This window comes from Pseudoliparis swirei, chromosome 13 (assembly GCF_029220125.1).
Source record: "Pseudoliparis swirei isolate HS2019 ecotype Mariana Trench chromosome 13, NWPU_hadal_v1, whole genome shotgun sequence".
NCBI classification, from domain to species: Eukaryota; Metazoa; Chordata; class Actinopteri; order Perciformes; family Liparidae; genus Pseudoliparis; species Pseudoliparis swirei.
The window spans coordinates 13,840,574-13,868,230 of NC_079400.1; the positions used below are offsets into that span (position 1 = coordinate 13,840,574).

The following is a 27,657-nucleotide window of genomic DNA, read 5'->3' on the forward strand; positions in this document are numbered from 1 at the left end:
CTTTCCCTACGCGTCAGTTATTCCCACGACACTTTGTGACGGTTAAAAACAGCCGACGCTGAATAAATAACGAGATTATTTATGGAATTGGTGGATTTTTTTGGGGGGTGGGGGGGGTCTGTCCTTTCTGAATTCGAACCATGAGTCCCGGTGCTACAGGGGCTCCATATGCGATCAGCTGGTCCTTCAAAGGGTCCGGTCGCGTCACATGACCCTGAAACCATGGATTCATAATTGCAGCCAAGAGTGGGCGGAGCTGACCCTGCACCCTCTCCTCAGATGATATATGAGATTATTATTATGTCGTATTTTGCTGTTTGGGCAACAAACTAAAACAACGTGTAGCGTCTGCTTCATATAAAATAAAAATAGGAACGGCCAAAAAATATCACTGAACCATCGTAACAAAAGATTAATTTATTTATTGCATTTACAATCCACACACACCAGATATTTTAACCACACAGATCAAATACAAATAAATTCAGCCCCACAGCTTCTCGGTGAGCACTTGAAGCTTTGGTATCAATATTTAGTTGTGAGCAACAAAAGGCATCGTGACCCGAGGAGGTCTGGCTAGTCTCTGGTGGATCAGAGCTCTGGAGGTCAGACCTCGTCTAAAGCTCATCATTCACTTAGTGAGGCTCCCTCATGCGTCTCCAGACCTCTTGTTGGTTCTTCCATTGACCTGCATTGGTATCAACCAGGAGACCTGGAGGGAGGTGTCTTCACTGGGAGGTGAGCACGAGGTGAGTCATAACATGACTTCAGATCCATCGGTTTCACCTCCTCCACAGTTATGACCTGTTATTCTGGCCCTGATCAAATCAATTAAAAGACATCTTTTCTGAAGGCGGTCCCTGAAGAGACCACCACCAGGCAACAAGCCAAACCTCAACATGTCACTGGAGGGCCGTTAGTATCAGCATCCAGAGTGGTTAGGCCCCTCCCCCCACAGCAAAGTACATTAGAACATGAGATGACAAGCAATAACAGCATTGATAACACAAAGGAAAAGGTTTGGGAGGAGGTACATGTGCAAAAACTGGTGGTTAATATACAAAAGACTTGATTTAAAGATAACACACACACACAAACAAGACACACACAAGTAATTTAAATAACTAAAAACAAATCTTCGTTGATACAAAAATGTACAACCAGGGTTGTGATCAAGACACACAGCCAAAAGAATACATGAGTAGAAAGCCAGAAGAACAGGAATGAGTCATGACTCGTGGAACAGGAGCTGTGGGCCTTCACAAAGGCCCAAGGATCCCTTTGTTTCATTGGTTTACGCTTCCCTTTCGTCCTCTTCCTCCTCCTCTTCCTCTGCTGGTGGTCACGTGTCAGAGCCAATCACAATGTCTTGAACTCTGCATCATGTTAGCAGTAAAAAAATAAAACTACTGATAAAAAAATGCAAAAAGCCAGATCAATCCCAAACCGGCCTCTGCTCAGCAGCTGGTGATGGAGGCGGGGCAGCTGAGCGACCGCCCACGGCAGCCAATCAGAAGCCACGGTGAAAAAACACAAATCAATGGGAGCTGCTGTTTGGGTGTTAACTGGTCATCATTACTGCAGCTCAGGGTTTCATATCGCTGTCAAACAGCTCGAGTTATAAAGTTTCTCTGTAAAACAATGTAATTTTCTGAGAACACATTTGAACGTGTCCATGACGTCATCATTTAAATGACCCGTGCGAGCTCACAGCAGGTTGAGGGTTGAGTTCCATGGCGTGTTAATAAGCTCCTGCGACTATAGAAGGGTCATTTTAGCTTGTAATGCTGCCCCCTAGTGGACACAAGGTAAAAGCCACAATGTAATAACCAACAGGTGTAATGTTATGAAGCTGTTGGATGCAGATGTTGAGAGGGTTTGTCAAACAATAACTTCCCCTCTCGTTAAGCCACGAGTTAAAGTTCATGAGCTCCTTGAAGGTAAAAACACAAAGTGCTGAATGAAACTAAAAGACGCTCGATAACGTCACCGCTACAATTCCAATGATCGACAAACGAAAGTCCTCCAGGAAATGTACGCCACTAAACCCAAAGGCGGACATCAAAGGTTCCCAGAGAACGGGTCGTGGTGGCGCTGCTGGTTCTGGATCAATGTAGATATGAAAACACACATGTCCCAAGGAAGCTCATCGCCAGAGACATTAAAAAGAGCTCCGTCACGACGGAGGAGAGCTGGAACACCATCCACCGATCAGTGCAGTGTGAGTGTGAGTGTGAGTGTGTGTGTGAGTGTGTGTGTGTGTATTCCTTTCACACGCCGTAGTTGACGGCGCTCAGCACGGGCCTCTTCTTGCCTTTAATCTTCAGGGATCCGTAACGAGCCTGCAGACAGAGGACACGGGGATGAGCTGCTGATGCAGGAGGACTTCAAAGGAAATACACAGATCCATAAACAACAACAACAACAACGACGGGCCGGCACCGCGTGGGGCGGCGGGGACACTTACGTCTCTGCGGACTTTGGATCTGGTGATCTTGACGCTCTGCGACCGCCTCAGACCTTTCTGCGTGACGGCCTCGTCTTCAGAGAAGATGGGCTCGGCCTCTTCTTCGCTCCTCTCATCCTGGTCATAGAAGTAGTCTGAAACACACACACATAATCAGTAACAGCTGTGTTCTGGACCTGCTGAACATCTGGATTGGACTTGCACTGGGAGAGTGACTGGTACTGAGGGCTCACGGTCTGGGTTCTTCCCTTTGGGACGACCCGGTTCTAAACGAGTAAAACCCGAGAGTCTCAATAAGGCCCGGGGCACCGGTTCTGCCATCTGTACTTGAGGAGTCAGAGTGGGACTCGCATGACGGCAGAAGACAAACACCCAGTGAGGCGACATTTGACTCCAGGAGATAATAAAATGTCTCACAAGTAAGAGGAACCAGCATCATGTGACCAGCTGGTGGCGCTAGCGATGTCATACGGACGTTAAGGAGGTTCGTAAGTTAAAGATCTTTTGGGTTGCTGCTTATAAAAGACTATTTGTCTTCATACAAGATTGATTCTCCTCATAATATAATTAAAAATAACCAGTCAGAGTATAATTATAATAGATAAACACAATATTCACGACACCCTTTGAACTTCAGGATGAAGTCTCCTTCTAGCTCAGACCAACACTGCTGTGTTAAGGACGAGCCTGAACTACGTCCACTGGACCTGATGCACCATCACACATCTGGAGTACAGGGGGTGATCAGGGTGGAGGCGTGAAGGGAGTCCGGCTGAGTGAAGGAGCCGGCCGGTCCAGCAGAGGGCAGCAGAGCCCCAGCAAACCCAGCGCTGCCTCGCTGCCTCGCTGCCTCGCTGCCTCGCTGCCTCGCTGCCTCGCTGCCTCGCTCCCTTCACAGAAACACAACAGCTGGAGAAGTCCCAGCGACCAGGAGAACCTGCAGCAGCGTGAGAACACGGCGCTGTCCGTTCCATCCCGAGGGTGACGCCTGTGGATCGGACTCCGCTTCATTCAACTCACGCCGTCTCCTTTGTATGAAGAGACTCCTTCAACGCCGCGGTGTCACATGTCCACTCGGGGTTATAGTCCGAATGGGATGGATTCCATTTCTTTTCTTTGACGACCCAGTCGTCATAATTACTCTGTTCCTCAAGTTCAAACTGCGTTCCCTCCTGATGGACTGTGGAAACGAGAGGTCTCTTCTTATCTTGGTAAGAGTGCTCTGGACCTTTTGTAGAATGTTCTCGTCCCTGAAAGGCGAGAACAATACGTGGTTGGCTCCAGGGGACGAACAAAAGAACTTATCAAGGACCCCAACCAGCAACCAGAGGAGATGGTTCTGGTTCTGCTCAGTACCTAAAGTGTGACCCCTTGGCCGACGCCCCCTTTGCCTAGGCAGTATTCGTGTCCTTCGGTGTTTCCTAAACCCGAGTTGGTGTGTGAACAGCGACGTGTTTTCCATTTGTTCTGGTTCTGGCTCCCACTGCTGTCACATCTGGAGTCCATTAGAGAGACAACCTCCCACTCTACAGCGCTGGGAGCAGCGTTTCACTTCCCCAGAGGAAGGGGGGGGTGGGGATCCAGAATACCACCTGGAAGCTGTCGGTGAAGGTCACATGGTGATCCATCACCAGGCCAGACCCCTCCAGGGTCCTCATGGTTAGTGAGGTCCATCCACGAAGGAACGGGTTCAACTCCACAGGTGGAACTAGCGTCTCCAGAGCATGCAGTCCGACACCCCCCCCCCCCCCCCCCCCCATACTGAGGGAACGCAGTAATAACATGTTCCTGAACTCTCTGTCTGGACGGTGGAGAACCAAAGAAAGTCTTCCCAGTGAATCACGAGTCCTCAACTCTCCAATTTCCTGTCATGTCGAGAGCTTTAGGGTTTTAAGAACCAGAACCCGGTCTTCTGTTCTCCAGGAAGGACCCAGGCACAGCCGGGTGTTCTGGTCCGGTTTGTTTATGTGGTCTCAGCCTGTTGTGGAGCTTTACTCTAGCACTGCAGCGACACGCCATCTTCTCACGGCTCCAGAGGCGCCTGGTGTATCGGTGTGTGTGTGTGTGGGGGGGGGGGGGGGGGGGCTTTCTCCCAGCCCGGACCTCCAGAGGCAGTCGATTGTTCCACAGATGAGACTCCGTTACACATGTCAGTGCAAAGACTCCTCCCTCTCTCCTCTCCTGATTGATGATCCAATACAACTCAATAAACCCAAGATCTCAAGTGATGTGGCCGTTTTTATTTTGTCTTATTTTTTTATTAGTATAAGGTTTATTTGTATTTACAAAAAGAACATTTAGTATTTTTTTTAACCCTGCTGACCTTGAGGGGTCAAGACAGCGTCTGGAAACCATAGTTTCATAATAACGCCTTTGTCATCGCTCCACTGTACTCTAAAGAAGTCAAAATATACCCCGAAATACTTATTATTAATAATAGTATTATTACATGTTAATGGGCAATGAATTACATCAATGCAATGTTCTTTGTGCATACCAAGGAGAGCAGATCCAACAAAGACAACAGTCAACCAAAAGAAAACCAAAACAGGAAAACACTGCATGTGTTGGGGAACATTTCCAGTGTGTGTGTGTGTGTGTGTGTGTGCATATAGGAACATGCCATCCGGTGCATCAGGGCGGCTCATTGATGTGTTTTTAGTAGTTTATGGCCAACAGTGGAGCTCTGTGACACGGAGGAAGAAGAGCTTCACACACACACACACACTTATTGACAGTAAGATAAATATAGCCCACCATTATCCTCTGAGTCACAAGTTTGGACGAAGCCATTGAAAGAATGAAGGAGGAGAAACCCTCCGAGGAGCTGAGGACCTCCAGCACACCCAGCAGAGGCTGTGTGGTGTCACCAGAAAGCGCCTCCCCCGTAAGGAGCTATGAAAGAGGAGCAGTCGGAGGGTAAAGACATCTCTCTGCGGGCGCCGAGCGGAATACAGAACACGGCCGTCCCCTCTCTCAGTATGCTAATGCTGTCCATCAGCCACCTCCTCACATCTTCACTCTCCTCCTATACATTCATCTCAGTCGTCTCCTCCACCCCCATCCCCCTACTCGCTCCCTCTGCACGCCTCACTGACTGGCCGTGTGAGTGTGTGTGTGTGTGTGTCGGAGAGAAAGATAGAGACAAGGAACACAGAGAGAGTGAGTGTGTGTTTGACATTCCACCAGCATCCCACTCAGTCTCATCTCATACCCTCTGCTGGGAAGTCCACACACACACACACACGCACACACACGCCTGCCTGCAGATCTCTCATCAAAGAGGATGGAGAGAAGGAAGCCAACAAAGACAACACAATAAACACAAAGACTAAAGTGTGACACAAACCATGAGACATAAGAGCATAATGTGTGTGTGTGCATGTGTGTGTGTGTCTTATGTGAGGGAACACATTTGGGGTGTTTCTCCCAAACTGTGGCACTATTTCTCCGAGCCGAATTATGGACAAAGAAACCTTCCCTGAGTCCACTTGTAAAAGTCAGGCTGTTTCATATGAGTAGGGGCTGTGTGTGTGTGTGTGTGTGTGTGTGTGTGTACCATCTCCGTCGGCGGCTTCGGTGCTCTGAGACCTCCTGATGGCGGGGTTGGTGGAGCGGCTGCCGTACGTTTCCAGCTGGTTTGCCTCCCCGTTGTCCTGCTGGCCGATCTGTGTGAGGTCGTGCATGCTCAGGCTGCGGAGCTTCTCTGTGATGGCGCCCTGACCCTGTGACACACACACACACACGTCAAGATTACATCAGCAGCAAACAGCTCTTCACAACTCTCTGGGAACCGAAGGACCAGATCCAACACCGTGAAGTGAGTGTCACACTGGACGACAACGGGGAAGTCTGACTATGTGGAGGTTTGACTTTTCAAGACGAGGTAGAAGAGTCTGTGAAGTGACGTCTCGAGAGACTCGTAAAGCCCACGGAGCTTTTCATGGCTTCACTTTGAACGTTCCGGCTCCGGCTCACGGAGTATTAAAATAAATCTGAAGATTTGCCGACTTTAGAATTATTACTACTGCATTGCGTCTTGTGAACTGAAATTGGCTCGTCTCGGTTCTTAAGACATCGTCTTTTGTTCTCGTACAGCAAAAATTAAACATTTTAAATTAAAATATATTACCTTCACAGGGGCCATATTACTGGAAGAAAAAGCCACTTTGCTACAAATGATATTATTATGTGTAAAGTGATGGACTTATTTCATTATTACATATTATTATTATATTATATATATATATTATTATAATTATTCCTGAAGTTATTATTATTACAAATTATTATTACATATTCCTGAAATGTCCCCACTGTGGGACTAATGAAGGAATATCTAATCTAATGACAGATATTAGTTTGTTTACTTTAACCAAAGCTCCACTCCGATCATATCTGTGCATTCGCTTCACAAAGGATTGATGAGGTGAATCAATAAATCAACACTCAGCACTGAGGCACACACACAACGCAATGATCATGAGGGATATTATTAACACAAAATAATAAAAGTCTACAATGATGAAGACGTCGTCATGGAAACGGTTGACAAAATGAGAAACGGCAACAACGGAGGAACAAAACAAACAAACAGAAACGGGAAGAATACATCGAGTGTTATGATGAAATGAAAGGTTTAAAGCACGGGTTGAATAGAAGGAGAAACATCCTCCATAAATGAAGAATAATTAGATTCTAAACAAAGAGTTAAAGTTCCTTCACACAAAGAACAAGATGGAAATAAACAGAGGATGATGTCCAGCCACCAGGTCTGGTAACAGAACAGAAAACCAAAGCATAGGGGACATGGTGTCATGGTATGAAATAGAAAAGTCTGTCCATGCTGCTTACACTGACGAGGAGCCGGGTGGAGCACACACACCCTGAAGGAAGAAGGACGTCAGTAGAGAGAGGAAAGAGAAACAGAGGGTTAGCTGCTGGGTTCGGCCCAATGACAACAGAGGGAACAGAAACCACACCACGGAGCCCACAGCAAGTCCACCCAGCATGGAGTCCACTCCAGGTCAAGCGTCACGCTGGACATGTTCCAGAGTGGCCGTGGAGCAGAATGCTGATGTACGCCCACGTGGTTAAAACGCTCTTATTGTCTTCACTTGGGAAACAAGCGTCTGCTGAGGGACAGTAACTGTAACTCAGGGGTCTAACTCATGGCCCCCGTGGGCCACATCAGCATCAAAGGGTTGGAACTGAAACATATAAACATATAAACTCCTCCCCAATACATATTGTTAAATAACTCTGTGCATTTAATTTTTTTGAGTTTATTTGAGTGTAGAAATATTCTACATAAGAAATGTCACTACAAATCCATTTCATTTGAAACCTTCAAAATAAAAGCACAGGATATGTTTTCTTAAATGTCTTGAGGGAAAGGTAATCATATGCCATCAGGGGCCACATGGAATGACGTGGGCGGGCCTCGTGTTTGACACCTGTGCTGTAACTGAAGGAAGCAGCGAGGTCGGGTCTGCTTCCTCACACCTGTGGCGGCTGCACAGAGGAGCCTCAGACTGCACGCCGATCAGGAGGCGTGCATGCTGCGTGCACAATGGAGGGCGACGCATGTAGCAGCTGGAACCGTGTGAGAGTTTCTCACTCATAAAGAGCTGAGATGCGTTTCTAAAGCAGAGTCGGTCTCCGCTGAGGTCGTTCACAGTGCTCCGCGAGCCGCGTTCAGGCCGACGGTTCTATGGGCGACGCCGCTGCTCGGGGTGTACGAGGTTCATCAAACTCCAGCTTAAAGACACGGGGAGAGCTTTTAAAAAGGGACATGAAGTAGCATGTGACCTAAAACTGTGATGAAGAAGAGAGAAGCAACAGAAACAGGAGAGGAGGACACGGGGAGAGATACAAGGGGAGAGACGGTTAAACGGGCCAGGCACAGACCAGAGAGAGGGAGAGAGACACAAAGGAGGGAGGGAGAGAGAGAGAGAGATTAATGGCTTGTTTAAGGTTAGCAGGGACACACTGGTACCACTATAAGGACACACACCCACACACACTGCAGTTCCCTTATTTCATAGAGCCACTCCCTTGGCATTGATCCTTCTGATCCAGAGCTCCTTTGTGCATATTATTTATATATATATATATATATATACACACACATCATTAATTTCTCAGCTGGGACTCGGGGAACACAGGGGCTAAATTGAAGTCCAACACAAACTAATTGAGTTGAAGAGTCGGAGTGGACCGGGTTCTCAAAGGAGTGCGTTGGAAGAGCTGGTGACCCCCTGGAGGAGCTCCTGTGAACTGCAGTAATCCTGTGAGGATGAATTACATGTCGTTGGGCAGAATGTAAACTGAAACTATAGAAACCACATTTTAATCTTCCGCCACAGTCCAGACTGACCTGATTCAGAACATAATATATACAATTAAGTTTATGAACTTACATTTATATTTAATTGAGTGTTCATTAAATAACTATTTTTAGTATTTTTTAATAGATAGTAATTTAAAATATATTTAGACGATATTTATATCTCACGGACTGGAGTACACGTACCCTCATAACACAAGCGTGGACCTGAACACGAGCAGGACGCGTCCCCTTTAAACGGGCTTTGTGCCCGTCAGGTATTGACACCCCTTAAATACATCACGCTCCTCCCCTCACCATCGTGTCTCTGATTTACTGACCCATGTTCTCCATCAAGCTCTATCCACGCTCCATGGTATCCACTGTGAACTTTTAATAGCAGATTGCCCACTGGCTGGGATTACCTCTGTGCAGAGAGGCCTTAGATAGGAGATCAATGGAGACTCTGACACACTCAGGTATTCACTCCACGCTTATGAACACACACACACACACACACACACACAGACACACACACACACACACACACACACACACACACACACACACACACACACACACACACACACACACACACACACACACACACACACACACACACACACACAGACACACACTATACTGACTGTGCAGTGAGTGGCAGCTGCTCACAGCGGACACATTAGCATGAGCGAAGTTAAGATCTTATTCACGATTGGCTGCAGCAACTCATTTACACACGACATCTGCCCGTGTGTGTGTGTGTGTGTGTGTGTGTGTGTGTGTGTGTTCTCAGCGAGCCGGGAGAGCACGTTCTGTGCCGACTGGTTGAGTTCAGCCGAGCAGTCTGCTGCATTGCTTTGCTGCATGAACGCCCTTTTTCAAGCAGAGTCAGACGGGAAACAGAGAATTAAGAACATCCCATCCGGTGAGGCTGCCGACGGCCTCGGCTCTGCGACTGGGAGTCGTCTCTGGTAAACACACGGCGACATCTTCTGAGTAGCATCTCAAGACGACGGTCAAACAGGACGCCACTTGCCTTGACGGCGGCGGTGACGGCGGCGGTGGCGGCGATGCTCAGTCCCTGCTTGCCGAAGTGCACCATGGTCTCGTAGCTCCGCTCTTTGGCCTGCACGATGTACTCATCGATTTCCTGCAGGGGAGACGATCAATGGCTGTCATCGCAGACACACTCATGGAGCACACAGCAGAGGACAGGAAACACGCGCGTGGCGGCTGCTCATACCCGCTCCCTGGAGGACAGCAGAGGGTGCAGACACTTCCTGTAGATGAGGCTCGCTCCTCTGGTGTAGGGCGACAGCAGCCAGATCACAAAGGCTATCTTCAGCTCGTAGTACAGAGGGAACCTGCAGGCACACAAACACACACATGGGCGCACACACAGACACACACACATGGGGGCACACACAGACACACAGACACGGGGGAACACACAGACACACACACACAGACACACACAGACAGACAGACACACACACACACGGGGGAACATACAGACACACAGAGACACACACACACACACACACATGGGGGCACACACAGACAGACAGAGACACACAGACACACACATGGGGGCACACACAGACACACACACACAGACACACACATGGGGGCACACAGACACACAGGGGAACACACAGACACACAGACAGACAGAGACACACACACACACACACACAAGCACACACACACATATCAATAATGCATCACAATGAGCAAACAAATCACAACCAGTGTTCTGATGCTTCGACCACATTATGTGGCTCATAAATGTTCGCCTCCCACCACGCTCTCTTCTGTGGTCGTCGTTGTGCGTCTGCAGACGTGAAGACACAATGCTGAGCAGGTCACGGCTCGGTGTCTTACCCGGGTTAAGTTTAACTTTCTTTCAACCTTTACCATGTTCTCTAAATGACGAAAGGGGACCACCATTTTTTGGATTGGTCCAGTAATGAGGGAGAACGCCGCTTTGTAACCTTCAATGTACGTCCACCGTTTCCTCCGCTGACGGGTCAGATTGTTCTGTGTGTGACGACCACTGACTGAGTATTGAAGTGGGCGTGGTCATCGTGACCTTGACAGTTTCGGGTTCTTGCTATAATGTTGTCGGGCTCTATAGCTCCTTCAATGAAGGGCCACACATTGTTGTCCCCATGAGTCCCTTAGACACACAAACATGGGAGAATAAAGCACCAACGTTTCCCTTTCAGGAGGAAAGATGAATCTGTTGGGAGACTTTCCCACATTGGTCCCAGCCGTGCTCCGATATCAGAGCCACGTGTTGTCACGTTCCCCCATCTGTCATTTTCATTACTACAAGGCCTTTGACACATTCGTTGACACTGGAATTACATATATATCAACATAATTAATATCAGCAAGACCATTTCCACTGGGGATAGATTCATCATTAAGTGTGTGTGTGGGTGTGTGTGTGTGTGTGTGTGTGTAACTCACCATGTCAGTGTGAGGTCGGTGACGGTCTCCACCACAGTGTAGAGGGCAAACACAATCCAGTACATCATCCATCGTACCTGCACACGCACACACACACACACACACACACACAGTGAACAACGGAGCACCACACAAAGCACCGCAGACCTCTGACCTTTCCGCTTGTGTTGGTTCTGGCGGACCGTGTGGTCGGAGGTGGTCGTGTCTCCGAGCACCACATAGGAACCTCTTGTTCCCTCCAGAGTTCCTCTCAGTGACGCGTCTCTACCGGACAGCTCGGCGTTGGGTATAGTTTAAAAATGGCCGATTGCGCGAGCAGGAGTCCCGTCATTAAGGGAAAACACTGAAAGGTTTCAGGACAACCCGTCATCACAAGCTAGCTCCGCCCTAGAGCGTCCTCACACTCGCTATGGTCCACTTGACTCTTACTAGAGCATCATTTATGGATCATAAACCTCTCTACCAGACAACGTGAGAGTCCTCCAGTTGTTCTGGAACAGGGAAGTGACCGAACGGGTTGTATTCAACATTAAATATGTCCATTTCAAAAGAGTATAGATAGATTTTTATGTTGTTTGAATATTTCCCCGTGTAAATAATATGATTTATTTTCCCCGCACCTCTCTCCCTCTCAGCTTCAATTTCATTTCACTCTTTGTATTCATGCTGGATTCTGTTCTCCCTCTGTCTCCATCTCCTTCTCCCTCTCCCTACTCTCCTTCTGTATCTCCCTCTCCCCCTCCCTCCCTCTTCGAGGGTTTTCCATGCTCTTCTGCTCTGGATTTCCATATCAAAGCCGGCGGTAGACGGTGGCGGTCAGACGGTCACATGACAGGCTGCTGGTATTAGCCAGACCCGACCGCTGCCGCATGACTGAGCACACACTGACACCAGCTAATGAAATGTCAGCGTGTGAGTGTGAGTAAAGTCTGCATTTGAAAGAGAGAGAACAAGAGAGGGACACAAAACACAAACTCTCAGAATCCCTCTCACACACATCTGACTCACAGTTCTGCTGGACTGGTTAATTGGTGACCTCATATTGAACTCCTTCCCACACACACAATGTAAAGGGGAGAGAGTGGAACTGAGCCAGTGAGTCTCTCTCTCTCTCTCTTATATATATATCTCTATCAGCGGGCAAAGACATTAAGAGGTGACCTCAGTGAAATACACAGCAGCCATTTTGCCTTCCTGAGGCTAAAGCAGACATTTACTGGCCCCGTCTCTGAATAACTGCTTTCCATTAACAGAGAATAGGGAAGAAAAAAGAGAAAACACCTGACATCGGCTCTTTACAGCCGACTGCTCTGTGCTAATGGTGAACGGCAGAGGAGACGGACCAATGGGGGCGAAATAACTTTGAAATACTTCAAACAGTAAAAAAACAACAACCATGTCAACGTAAGAGGGTTGAGGTCCTCGTCCATCAGGGAACGGACATGTCCTCCTTTAAACCGGTCATAGTTTAACACGTCACCAGATACTCGGCTGCTTGGTAATGTTTTGGGGATTTTGCGTCATATTCAATTCTCACTATTATCTCCTCCTGTGTGTTCTAGTTCGACCGACTTTGGGGCGCAGGAGACGCCGAGCAGAGCCTCGCGGTGGATCATACACATGTATGACATTCCCCTCCAAGTGTCTTTCATCTCACAGACCGCGTTCCCCTCTCATTCGGGAACGTTTTCAGCGCTGATCGTGAGTAAGAGCTGGATGTATTCCAACACCAGACAAGAGACCCACACACACAGTTCTATTTATACCGTCTGCATATACACGAGAGGGTCCCGTCATCCCACCACTCGGCTGCTCTGCATTAAAAGGGCATCATCCCTCCCTTTCCTGGGAGCCGTTTTAATGTTTAACATATGGAGGAAGGTTTGAGCCCCGTTGGCAGCAGCTTTGAAGCGACTGCGAAGAAAAACAGAAATAATGTGTGAAAGAAATGCGTAAAGAGTGAGAAGTGTTGTCTCCGAGTGGAGAGTACGACTCACTAGGATTATAGACTATATTAATAAATTAAACTTATTAATAAACATGCACACAGTGCATCCTGGATGCTGCATGTAGCATGCTAACAGGGCGGGACACCAGACCGGAGTCGGGCCGGGTCCAGACCGCTCCGCACAGAGGCCCGTTTGTCTGGAGCGGAGCGGCCTCCGGGGTCAGAGGCTTTAACTGCCATCGCTCAACATGCCACGGCCATGAACTGGAGTAACCTCTGGCGGTGGCACGCTGAGGATCAGGTCCCAGGAAGTCAGCCAGGAGCCCGTTTCACCAAACACAGGGTTCATCCACATGACCAGTGAACAGGTTCATCCACATGGTGACCAATAGGTCTCCAGGACTTTAAACCAAATTTCCATGACCAAAAAATGAGAACATGTCGTTTTTAAACTAACAATGAGAAATCCAAAGCATACCGTATAAAACCATAAATGACTCAAATGAATGAGACAATATTTTGATTAAAAGAATAAAACATTTATGTCTTTTCAGTTTAGGTGCGTTCACTTGCAGCGCGAGAAATGTGCGAGCATGAAAGAGAGTATGGCTGCTTACATTTTTAGCGTCTTTCTTTTAAAAGCATATTCATTATTTCAAACTCAGCGTGAATTAACATGTCAATATAACACATTTCCATGAGATTTTTCCAGGCCTGGAAATAATCATTTACATATTCCAGGACTTTTCCATGACCGTATGAACCCTGCAATCCTCCACACGTGTGGGCCTGATGAACAAAATGAATTCAGTCTGGTGAATTGGTCTGGGTTAGATGAGACCCAGTCTTCATCTCTGGTGAACACAAGGTCTAAGGTTCCTGAAGGTGTAAAAAGTGTAAATGCTATTGTTGATCTGTTGTTATTTTGAATGGTGATTTGTCCATGTTTTATTGTTTCTATTTGTGTTCAGGGTTGATTGGAAATTGTTTTGTCTGTCATCTGCTGAGTAGCCTGATCAGATATCTGGGGTCGATTGCTTTTGGCTGCGCCTGGATACTCGGGTGGATTTCGCGGTGTTTTCCTCATTCTAGTAAATCAGCTTGCAGTGAAAACACCACAATATCACTCATGTGATTATTTCTCCCCTTATTCAGGTAGGATGACGTTTTTCTGCAGTGGTGAAATGTTTGTGATGAGTCCGAGGCTGCGAGAGAATGTATGTTGTTGTTAAAATAAGTGCAGAGATAAAAGTGTAGAGGGTATTTGTCCATGTAGCGCTAGCGCCGATTAGCCCGTTGGCTAGGCTCATCGCTGTGAAATGCAGTTGTGTTGTTTGGTTCATCTGTTGATGATGTATCTATGTAACAATGCTGTTTGTTTTGTTAATGTTTATATTGTAAATGTGTCTAAGTCATTCTAGTAAATCAGCTTGCTGTGAAAACATCACAATATCACTGATTATTTCTCCCCTTATTCAGGGCCGTAACAAAGGCAGCATGCATTGCAGGACGATTGGATGAGACGGCGTGCGTTTCCACAGTCCTCATGCAGCTCGCCGTCCTCGCCTCGACCGACCAAACTGCGTCAACGCGACAACCGAGCGTGGACCTGAGAATCGGTACCAGCAGCAGATGGAGAGACAAAGAGGAGGAGGCCGAGCGCTCCATCTGTGAGCGGCGGTGGTTAAGCCGTGTGTGAGTGTGTTCCTCACTCTGGGATTTCACTCTCTCTGGCATTACTTACATCAGCCGCCTCCCAGCCCCTCACATCTATATGCATGTCCCATGCAACCCTTCAGACGGAGAGAGTTCTCATTGACTTGCAGAACCATCAGCAGTAACGCTCGGCTAACACTCACCCCTGGAAATGAATGTGCAGCATGCTAAGGTCACGCCCTTGGGATTAAGGGAATCAGAGTTTCTGAAGTAGAAGAGGGAGGGGGCTCCAACCTGAACCCAAACATCTATTCTCCAATAGAGATTTGTCTCGTTTGTATTTAAAATTCTGGAAACATGTAATGGTCCTCGAGAATACTTGACGTGTAAAGCTCAATAGAATCGGGCATGTTGGGCCACTTCAAGGACAATCTGGTTTCCGATGAGTCGCTTTAGTCTTAGTTGCCATTTCTTGAGCTGATTGGTCAGTTTTTCTGCTCTTTTTCAAACTGAACGACTAATTGAAAATAAACGCGTTGGCTCATTTCCAGTGAAGTGGAGATTTTGTCTGATTCTTTCAAGAGAATCTCTTCGGTGTTAGCCGAGGAAGTATTCCTTTGGTCGAGGAGCGCCCAGAGGACGCTCGGCCTACGCCGTCTTTGGTGAATAGCAGTGACAGGAGGCGGAGCCACTGCCTTCCCACTGTTAGGGCATGGTTGAGAAGGAGCGCTGAACCCATTTCAATATCTTGATTCTTAACCTGCCAACCCGCCGCATGCAGGTAAAAATTAATAATAATACAGCAGGTAGCGTCATCAACTTAACGGGCAACTTCTCAATTTATTAATCTGACAGGATCACACGCACAAAAGTAGCGCCTCCGTTTCCGTTCAGATGGACGCAACGTTCTCTGCACTAACAAGCCACAACAACAAAATATACATAACATTATTTTACTCAAGAACAACAACTTCTTTCTGGTTTGTAAAGAAAAAGAAAAAAAGGATTTAGGGTAGTGAAAACGCAATAGCTGATTACCGCACACACACACACGTATCATATAAACTTTGGGAGTTGTTCCTGATCCGATGTGAGGTCAAAGGTCAGGGAGGTTGTGTATGCAGATCGTAAAGCCCTCTGAGGGGACTTTGTGATGTTGGGCTATACTAAATGAACTAAATTGAATCCAGAGGGTCGTCAACACATGCCGAGTGATGCTGGCGTACTTACGTATTCCTTGACGTTTTTGGTCTTGACGGCTTTGTACGAGTAGTATGCAGGATACAGAGTCCCGAAGAACAGCCTGCGGAGAGAGAGAACACAACATGAAGCCTCTCATTTCACACGGCAACCCCAACGCCCCTTTGAGTAAATGGTTCTCCCGAACCCGGAAACATTGTGACACCACTGACGGCCCCGCCTGGATGCGGGAGAGCATCGTCCTGCTTGCCAATCATTTAAAGATGGTTTGAATATGCTAATGGGGGCAGACGTAACACAGGCCTCTTGGATTAGTGTGTGGGGATTACACATGGTGGGAAAGGAAGCACCGTAGCACTGAATCTCTGTTTCCCGTTTTCCCGTCTTCTCTGTCCGGGTCCTACGATCCACACACGGATTTTACACTTAAAACCAAAATGGCAATACGGAAGAACCCAAAGTATACAGAGGCCTACACACTAAAAAAACTCCCAATTTGCCCCCAGTTAAAAGCCCTCATCTGTTCCTGCAGGACTGGGAAACGTATGTAGAAGCTGCTACCATCGGGTTCTGACCCGGAGTCCAAAACACCACAAGACAACGACTCAATGTTCTCTGTAATCTCCTGCAGCAGTTCGGGGAATGTGGGGTTGGTTAACAAAGTATTTGCAATGTACAAAATGTACATTGTTTAAGCGCTATGGAATTTAGGATGGAGACGTTTTAAATGTCACGATCTGTAGGTTAAACCAAAGCTCTGGGAGACGATGACGACTCACTGGGACCTCACGCACACTCAGAGTCCACTAGTATTCCAGATGTGTCATGAATCCCAATGGGGACATGGCTAATGTAAACACCATATTTCCTTTGGATATTCTGAATGTCTTATTCTAAATGGATTTAGGGCAGAGTCAGAAATACAGGAGGGCAAAGGTCAAAACTGCCCCCAAGAAATATATTTGTTGGCAAAAAATGCCCCCATAATTTCGATAATTTACTAGCATTTTTTTTGTTCTTTGTTGTATCTGTCCCAGCTGTAAAAAAAACAATACAATAATTATAATTTGGAATTATAAAAAAGAAAAAGTTGTAATAAAAAGAACCACAAATAAATAAGAATAAAATTGAATATGATCGTCTTATTTATGTTTTATATTTATTAAAAGAATCTAAGAAAACACTTTGAATCTGTAGACTACTGCCTAAGTCTTATTACCATTTTTATGACAATTGCTCATACTCTAAGCCTAAATAAGTATATTTATCATTTTTGAACAAAGGTTATTATATATTATATTATATCACAAGCTTTAAAAAAGTGCACCCAATTTTTTTTAAATGCCCTGGATTTCAGTCAGTGGGGGGAAAATTACCGCCCCCCCCCCCAAAAAAAATTATCTAAATGTCCTCCCCTGATTTAGAGATATGTTGATATTATTCTGGTTGTCGGAGCATTCTTTGGACATGTACACGGCTCACTGAGAACACGCGTCCTCGTGGAGGTTTTTAATTAGCCTCTCACTGTTTTACGAGCAGCTCCTGTGATTTGCTAACCAACTCGCCAACAGTCTGCAGCAGAGCTGCAGGACGGAGAAGCACCGCTACGGAGAAACGTCAAGACGCACTCGGACATCAACGGGTTATTGGATATGCGCAAATAATCTCAAAGTCAACCTTTTAGCGGTGAGGGAATAAAAGAGGTGTGTGTCCGCACACTGGTGGAGAACCTTGTGAAAAAAACACTGACCCAAAGAAGCAGAACGGTTCCTGCCATGTAAACGTTACATATTTTAACTTAGTAAACGACATGCCAGGGTATCGACCTCTCCAACAGGAGAGAATGGAGTCAAGAGAATATTTTTACATAAATCAGGATACACACAGTCGTATGTATAAAAAGAATATTAGTGGAATATTCCGTTTTATTAGCCATGGTACCAGCCCATTAGGAATATTGTATTTTTCATAATGGAGGGCAAAAGAAATCCTATTTGGTGCATGTAAACAGTTCTTGAGAGCTTATAACGGTAAGTATGTGAAACTAATCAGTGATATATTTATTTCATGAACATCTCACTGCTTTGGCTGCTCTCCGCCCCTCAGATAACATTTACACTCTATAATAACACGTCTGATTATAAATACTCAGCTCCGGTTAAGCTTGTCATTTCAAGAGTCTCATATGCAGATTGAATCCTTGTTTGTTTTTTTAAAACAGAAATGACGACGGGCAAAGTAAAAATGGTTTTAGATTTGTGACCCACATCCCAGACTGGGCAAGCTAAGAAAAAAAACTAAAGGTTGAACCATGTTGTGGTCTTCACCTCAGAGGGGAGATAAGTGCCATAATTAAGAAGAAAGGACGAACCACTTAGATGAGACTGAGACTACTGTACACCAACCACTGACACACACAGAGCTCTCTTTCTACACAAGACACACACACGGACACACACACACAGTGAAAGCACAACCAAAAGAATGAATACCCACACCCACGCTCACAGACACCCAGTAACAAGGGCAGCTTGTCCACTCGCTCTGTTCTAAGCAGCAGACCATATATTCTCCCTGATAGGACTGTGTGTGTGTGTGCGTCTGTGTGTGTGCGTGCACTCTGCAGATCTACTGGGCTGGATTACACGACGGCAACGTTGTATTTGTCAGATTCCTGGAGCTTTTCCCAGGTTTCTAGATCAATCAGATATAAAGAGGTGTTGACGAAACAAATCACACACACAGCGCTGCTATACATTTGCTTTCTTCGGGGGAAATGGATGCTGCAGGACGGGGGGGGGGGGGGGACACTGACCCTCGTCGTACTGCACTTTGTTGTAGAATGTAGTTCAGTACAATCCTGCTCGTCCTGGAGGATTTCAAAGGCTGATGGGAGGAATTCTGTTCATTGAGCTTGTATGTATGCATGTTGTTTTCATCATTTCAATATACAAAGAGCTGACATGCATTCTTTTGCCTTTTTCTGTCGTCACTTCTCCCCTTCAGTGGCCTAATGGGTTTGTTAGATCAGAACTCTCACTTGGTCATTTCTCTGTGAGCCGAGTGTGGAGGCGGCCACTAATGCACTGGTTAATATGGTTAATATTGCATGAACATGGGAACATGAGATAGTCAGCCACTCTATTTTCACATGTAATTGGCTTATAATGCAACCTTTAAATTCAGTTTGATGTGTCATCATCTACAATACATATATTTAATTGTATTATTTTGACAGAGAGCACTCCGGTTGGCTGTTCGGCTTGAATCCACACAGACTAAAGAAATGCCATGTCGTCCTGTACAGTCTCGTTTTTGCCGGACCAACATGCGGTTTGGATTTCATCGACCAAATATTTTAGAAATCTGAAGAGGCGAGAGTGGTATGTGGTATGGATGCATGGATACCCTGGTGTCCACTTGTTCTTCTGCCCCGTTACCCCGGCGGGTTTGCATGGGATGATGTGTGGGCCACGATAGAGGAGCATGGGATGATGACGATAGAGGAGCATGGGATGGATGACGATAGAGGAGCATGGGATGGATGACGATAGAGGAGCACGGGATGGATGACGATAGAGGAGCACGGGATGGATGACGATAGAGGAGCACGGGATGGATGTCGATAGAGGAGCACGGGATGGATGTCGATAGAGGAGCACGGGATGGATGACGATAGAGGAGCACGGGATGGATGTCGATAGAGGAGCACGGGATGGATGACGATAGAGGAGCACGGGATGGATGACGATAGAGGAGCACGGGATGGATGACGATAGAGGAGCACGGGATGGATGTCGATAGAGGAGCACGGGATGGATGTCGATAGAGGAGCACGGGATGGATGACGATAGAGGAGCATGGGATGGATGACGATAGAGGAGCACGGGATGGATGTCGATAGAGGAGCACGGGATGGATGACGATAGAGGAGCATGGGATGGATGACGATAGAGGAGCATGGGATGGATGACGATAGAGGAGCATGGGATGGATGTCGATAGAGGAGCACGGGATGGATGACGATAGAGGAGCATGGGATGGATGACGATAGAGGAGCATGGGATGGATGACGATAGAGGAGCATGGGATGGATGACGATAGAGGAGCATGGGATGGATGACGATAGAGGAGCATGGGATGGATGACGATAGAGGAGCACGGGATGGATGACGATAGAGGAGCACGGGATGGATGTCGATAGAGGAGCACGGGATGGATGTCGATAGAGGAGCACGGGATGGATGACGATAGAGGAGCACGGGATGGATGTCGATAGAGGAGCACGGGATGGATGTCGATAGAGGAGCATGGGATCCTTCAACCCACGCCGAGCCCTGGAGATGTGGAGGATTTCACCATAACAGCCGCCCTGAAGCCGTGGATGCAGACACACTGACCAGAGTCCCTTCAGCGGCGGGCGAGCCGCCAAGAACCACATCCGTTTATTTCCCTGCTGTTGCTATAGGAACAGAAAGGCTGCCAGAGCGTGCATGCTCTCTGTTCAAGTCCACATCTCACTGTGAACTCACTGGGCTTGATATTTGCACCAATGTGCAGAATAATGGTGCTGGACCGTAAAGTAAGAAGCTGAAAACACACAGCCTGCCCCCTCTGACCCGCGTGTGTTGTGGTCACCGGAGCAGCAGCAGGCGCTGTGCGGTTGCTCCACGGCAGCGCGGTGAGAGGCCCTTTGTTTGGCTGCTGGGTAATGAAAAGCAATTGCTGATGTAGTGATAATAGTATTTGTGCCTCAATTGCTCCTGATTGGCTTTGACTGCAGTGAGAGTGGAGTCAGAGCTCCCGCTCACACACTTGGCTGGGCCCGCAGCGTGGAGGACATAAAGACAGTAATAATCAAGCTCAACAACAACAACAACAAGCTGCTAACATCAAGCCCCCTGAATTCTGCAGTCCAGGCCTTTTGATTTAAAGTTTCTTACAAATGAATGGTGCCATTTCACTCTACGCACAGGTGTCACTCTCTCACCTGTGAGATCGTTCTTGTGGGGGAAGGGTTCTGGAGAGCTCCTCTGGAGCGGCTAGGCCATCGAAGGCCGGGAAAAACAAGCCTTATGGCAAACCTACAACTGGTTGTTCCCCGTTAACCTTCTACACCTCTCGCGGTAGGTTTCCTCTTCTTTTACAATTGCCAAACTTCACCGTTCATCACGGCCAGAACTTTAAAGAAACGTAATCTTCGCCAGATTTATATCTTTCCGACGGTCCTTGAACACATCACGTGTGAAATGAAGTCAACCTAAAACTACGGCAACTTTTTGGATTGGAAGGGACGAGTTGTGTTCTGCATTTATTTTGCTTTTCCCGAAAAAACCTGTAGGTACCGCGAGGTACACAAAGTACCGCGAGGTACACAAAGCGCCGTGAGTTACAGCCTCTTTCCCACCAGAGCCCCTTTTCTCTGTTTCGTGTTCCTCTGCCTCCTCCGGGTAGGCGGCCTTAGCGGAAGGCCGTGACAGCCCCGCCTTCTCTCTCTTCTCGTATCTCGGTTCGTTCACTGCCCTGACGGACATCGATGTTTCCGTCTTGAACCTGCGTTCCCGTCTTAGCGAGTAAACCCAGTTTCACAGAAAGAAACGAAGTTCAAACGTGCACCCGAAAATGTTATGAGACAATTTGGTGAAAAGCAGGGGCCCCATCTTCATATTAAAACTACCATCTCTCCATTTCCCTTCTCGCCTTCCTTGTTCCCCCTCTTTCCATTTCAATAGCCCCCCCACCTCTTTCTTTTTCTCTGCACGCAGCTGAGAAAATAGCTTTTAGATAGACCTTGACTCTGGGCTCCAGGTCAATTTCCCCAGTTTCCTGACACCGTATACCACCAACAACCAGATGGAGTCAGGGGGGGTGGGACGATAAGAGAGGGAGAGGGGGAGAAGAGAGGGAGAGAGCAAAGGAAAAGAGAGAGAGAACAAGGGCAACAAAAACAGGAGAAACACAGAGACAGAGAAGACGAAGGAGAGAGAGAGAGGAAAAACGTAGATCTCCATCCCAGAGTCGAGCTCGCACCATCTGGTTTGAGCTTCAGGAATAAGAATTGGATTACATGATTTACACCCCCCCCCCCCCTCTCTCTCCCTCCCCCTATGAAAACACAGAGGGAGGATTGTTGAGAGAACTGCTGCTCCAGCAAACGAGACTGGTTACAGTTCAGGTCTGCACACATATACCCAGAGGATTCCCTCCTGGGGAAGTAAACGGCATACTCCATCAGACTGCTCTCACAGCTCCGTGAATATTCCCACAATAAAACAAAGAGGTTGACGTATCATCACACTCAGTTTGGCATATTCCTGGAAGCAGAAGAACACCGAGATAGCTTGTAATGTCTTTTTAATGACAATAGCCACCGACTTCCACAGGGGACACATTTAACAAAGAAGCCTGGTTCATTAGGACTTCTCCAAGCTCGTACCATCCTGTTTCGGTCATGATGCTCATGGTGAGCTCACCGAGTTAACGCCCTCGGAAACCGCCCGCGGGATTGAAATGGATTCTTTTTTCTTTAACTAATCTCCAAAAACATACAGTCACTGTTAACCAAAGGCAGAAGCTGTACGACATGATGCCTGTCTTGCTATTTGCTCTCCTCTCCCCTGGTCTTTGTCTTTTCGCTGAGGGGCGGGGCTTTGCACAGTGTGTGGAAGACAGCATTCAAATGTCGGAACAGTTTGCCAACTTGTCGCTCATGCAAACACCATCAGCTGCTATGTTTTTTTTTTTAAATGTTAGGTCCTGCATGCAGGCAGAAAATTCCAGCGCAGTGCTGTGGGGAGATGCAGCGACGGGAACAGAGTGAGAGGAGTAAGAGGAGTAAGAGTGAGAGGATGGCCGCTGTGCCAACGGAGGCAGTGCAAAACAAACGAGACTTAAAGGGTGACCAGCTGGAGAGTAGAGACCAGATGAAGATGTGATTACATAGCAGCATGGATCTTCACTGGGCTCACAGCTCCATCTCAATGCGTTGCATCCTCCATTTTTCTTCTTTTTAAAAAATCTTTCTTTCTGTGTTTTTAAAAATAGATTGAAAGAGTTGGAGGAAGGTTCATCTGGTTGTGGATGCTTTTTTTTGACTGAGTTATGTGCACCTGTGTGAACTGGAATATGATGACTTGAGTCTTAGTTTTGGTTTTACTCATGCTGTGATCTAAAAAATTATCTTTCGTTTTTCTTTTCTTTTAATTATCCGTCACTGTTTCATGTTGTATGTCTGAAACTTTGTTTGATGTGCTGCTGCTCGTCTCGGCCAGGAGACTCTTGTAAAGGAGAGATTTAATCTCAATGGAGGTTTTTCCTGGTTAAATAAAATATATACACTACCGTTCAAAAGTTTGGGATCACCCAGACAATTTCGTGTCTTCCATGAAAAATCACACTTTTATTTATCAAATGAATATAAGATACAGTCAAGACATTGACAAGGTTAGAAATAATGATTAATATTTGAAATATTAATTTTGTTCTACAAACTTCAAGCTCAAAGGAAGGCCAGTTGTATAGCTTATATCACCTGCATAACTGTTTTCATCTGTGCTAACATAATTGCACGGGTTTTCGAATCAGACATTAGTCTTCTAAGGCGATTAGCAAACACAATGTACCATTAGAACACTGGAGTGATCGTTGCTGTAAAAGGGCCTCTATACACCACTGGAGATATTTCATTAGAAACCAGACGTTTCCACCTAGAATAGTCATTTACCACATTAACAATGTAGAGAGTGTATTTCTGATTAATTTAATGTTATCTTTATTGAAAAAAACAGTGCTTTTCTTTGAAAAATAGTAATTTCTAAGTGAACCCAAACTTTTGAACGGTAGTGTATATTTTAATTATCCATTAATACAAGCGGTCAGATAAATCCAAACTCTTTCTTTCTTGAGTCCTTTCTGAGATCAGGTTCACATCACAGCTCTAAAGCGGGGTGCTGAATGAGAAGTTACAGGTGGTGTGAAGGACCACTGTCGATCCGTGACCCGTACGGATCGGATCCCCCCTCACGCTTCGGCACGCATGAGAACCGCAGATTAAATACACAGTTAAATGTCAACCATCACAGTGTGAAATAAAGTTTGACTGACGATCGTTATCTGCCGATAGTCAGTCGGATAAGTGATCAGCACATGATTTATGCTTTTCTAGTCTGTGATCTCTGATAATAAATAACTAATCCATATTTAATTACATGCAAACGGCCAACTTACCGAGGTAGCGTTTAGTTTACATTATGGTGCATTCAGGTTCTGTTCGATGATAGTACATTCCAACGTTATCCAGATGTGTTCACATGTGAACATGTCAAATGTAGTGTTGGTGAGAAACTTGAATAACTATGGTAGTTTGAAGGAGATGTTTTCACATTGAACAATTGCATCGCGTGTTTTCAGGGCCTTTCAAACAGCTGCATATTTTGGCTATAAGCAAATGATTTGGCTCCATGAGAATGTGATTCACCAGTGAGCCTGTGAACATAGTTGAACTGAAGGCACACCATGCATCCTCCTGGTCCTGAAAGGCCTGTTCTTCAGCCTGCTAAAGAGAAGCGAGCAGGAAGGAAGGCCGCACACAGCATTCCAACTCGTGACCTGCCGTTTTAAAACGTCAGGAAAATTCAACTTGCGAGCATAAAAGGTATCAATAATTAATGACTCGAGTGTCATAAAAACACCTGCGCAATTTAGAACAATCGACTCCAACAAACACGCCGCTGAGCTGCACGTCTCTGCATCAGAGGAGCTTGTCATGGTGTTCACCTCCTGTGTTGTTGCTGTTTTTTTCATTTCTCAGCACATTAACACAGCTGTGCAATGACATAATTATCACCATAGAGGTCCAGACCCTTGGGGACAATATCAGCAGCTGTTTGACACCAATGAGAAAGAGAAAGAGAGAGAGAAAGAAATAGGGACTAGAAGAGACGCAAATATTTCGGAACCATTCCTTGCAGGCTTTGCAGGCTGCTGCCTTAAAATAGCCGTTCACAGGGCTGGAAAAAACAGTGTCTGACTTTCTTTAACTGTTGCATGACCAGGCAATTTCAATTTCTGAACCACTCCCTCACTACATCAATTTCTTTTATTACATTTTTAAAGCTGCTGACATGGGCAAAGGACACCCATCAGGAATACAAGCCCTACACGCCCCAGAGAACAGAATCTATAGGTCAGCGTACTTCCACATTAGTTAGAGCAAGAAGTAAAAGCAGACATTGCACTGCATGACATTACTGAACTCCAGATGTGCTCAAGTTTAGTTTGGGGTTTAATGGTAGCTGTGGATCCTAACATATGCCAGTTTTATTATTCGTGAATTAAAGAATCCCAATGTTGATTTTCTTAAAACTGCAAAAACAATGGAAAGCAGGGAGTATCATTCCAGATGCCATTCATTTGTCACTGTAACAACTTCAAAACACACTGTTACTACTATAATACTATTATAAAGATCAACAACAACAAAAACACACTGTTACTACAATAATACTAGTGTAAAGAGCCACAACAACAAAAACGTGTCACTGGCAAAATGCTGGACGACATACTGCAAAGCAGCAACGTGCTTGATGTACTGTAGTACTTTCAGTGGTTCAGTTGCAGCACAGTTCTGGAAAGGTTCTAACACGTCTGAGTTCTTAAACAGCTCAACTTGACCCACACCTGACCCCTAACCAGTTCAATATCTCACAACAGAGACCTGGTGGTTGAAAATTCCATAAAAAAAGAAGGAGAGGCCTTTTCGTATTTGTCCTCCACTCCCTTCTGTCTTTTCCACCACATTCCTATCCTCCATTAAACCAAGTTTTACAACTGCTGTTGCTGAATGTATACGGGCAGAGAAACACAAAGGGAAACAGGGAGAGAGATAGCAACAGAAAAAGGTATTAAAAGTATGCTTTTTAGGTAATAAAAAAAGGAAGCGATTATGAACCAAAATTGAACACATCAGAATATTAAATATGAATTTGTGACTTAATTCCAGTGGCAAGCCAAAAGCCTCTGACTGATTGATCCGGTTGAACTCGTCTTCCTTCCTGTTGGCTCGCTCTCGGTGTGGTTGCCAGGTTACACCGGGGCACGGCTAGCTAATAATATCTCTATATAACAGTGGAACCCGACACTCCTTCACGGAGGGACATGTCCCGACTTGAAAGGCTATACGTCACCGATAATTCATTAAAAGAAGTGACGTATGGTTTCATGGCGGTCTCCAGTCAAATGTGTGTGTACGGCCTTGATTCATAAACAATATGGTAGCTTTAGCATTAGCTTCAAGGCTAGCTACTTGCGTTTTGTTGAGCCCGGTAGCTGTTCGCGGACTCACGGTATTTCGTTTATTGTTGACAAAGTCTCCGCACTTTGCGAAAAATTAAAGGGACCGAAGCCACAACTTAGCCCAAGGACGACAACAAGTTAGCCGAGCGAGCTAACAAAGTTAAGCGAGATCCTATCCGCTGCCCGAATTTTCTTCATGGGAGTTAAAGGGACCGTACTCTCAAATATCTTGGTACTTACACAACGGTTCTCGATATAATCCAGGATACCATGTTTTCTGTCTTCGTTGTGTCGGTGGAAGAATAGCCCAGCGGTGATAACGTTAATGGCTCGGGAGGCTAGTCGTGCCGCTGTAACGTCAAACGTCCTCTGCCACTCGACTCCAGGACCAGCTCCTAGTTTGTTCCGGTGTACGTCAAAACAATCCACGTGTCAGTAAAAAACGTCCGATCTCTTTTGTATATGTGTAGCCATAGCTAAGCGGTGGAATGGCTACCCAATATGACTCCTGTTGTTTCTCTCATCCCCTCCAGTCTCCTCCTTCCCTCTACTTGACTCCCGAGAACGCTGCTCAGATAGCCACTGACGTAACCAGGAAGTGAACGGCCTTCCGAGCATACTATTGGCCAGTACCGTCTGTTTACAACAAACACACACTGCAATTGATTGGCCAAGTTGGCCCATGTGACTTTTGCGTTTGACAGAAGCGGTGGAATTTCAAACCCTCTGACCCTGCGCTCTGATTCGTTCCCCGTGGATTCGTGGCGAATTCTAACCAACCCGTGAGAAAAGCACTGAGGCGGTTTGGTGGATTATCCATTTTAGTGCACAAAGTAAGGTGTTCGGTCTTTAAACACACACGCTTGTTGTGGAAGATATTAGAAACGTCTTTGTAGGCATTGCAAATTATAGACAATGTTAATAAATTCCTGTCGGATCTACCAAATAAGGGTGACCGCCCGTAAGGGGCGCAGTGTGATTTAACACCCGATAACTAGTTATAATCAGGCGAAATTCGCCGTTTTGAAACCAAAATAGGTGACTTGCGTGAATCTTGTAGATCCGAAGAGTTTTTGTTTTGGGTTGGGGGGGGGGTCAATCGGCCGGCCGGCGTTTATGAGATTGGAGTGGGACACGGAGAAAATGTGGAGTGGTGCTCTTCGCAATAAAACATCTTTGATGGGACGTGCCGCGTCTCGGCCAATCAGCGTCAAGATGTCTTCAGCGTTTGGTGGTTTAGGTTAGCTTGAATGTTAGCCGCTACATCTGCTGCTGTCGCCCTGCACG

At 46.3% G+C, this 27,657-nt stretch overlaps 1 protein-coding gene across 1 annotated transcript; it reads right to left on the reverse strand.

The window, feature by feature from the left end:
* Positions 1-402: 402 nt before the first annotated feature.
* reep3b (receptor accessory protein 3b) lies at positions 403-26,937 on the reverse strand. The gene is made up of 8 exons (XM_056429429.1): positions 26,611-26,937; positions 16,108-16,180; positions 11,274-11,350; positions 10,042-10,162; positions 9,835-9,948; positions 6,027-6,192; positions 2,468-2,601; positions 403-2,342 (listed from the first exon to the last, which is right to left on the reverse strand). Exons 1-8 carry the CDS (start codon positions 26,640-26,642, stop codon positions 2,271-2,273), a joined length of 789 nt encoding a protein of 262 aa, XP_056285404.1. The 5' UTR covers positions 26,643-26,937; the 3' UTR covers positions 403-2,270.
* Between the last annotated feature and the right edge of the window lie 720 nt (positions 26,938-27,657).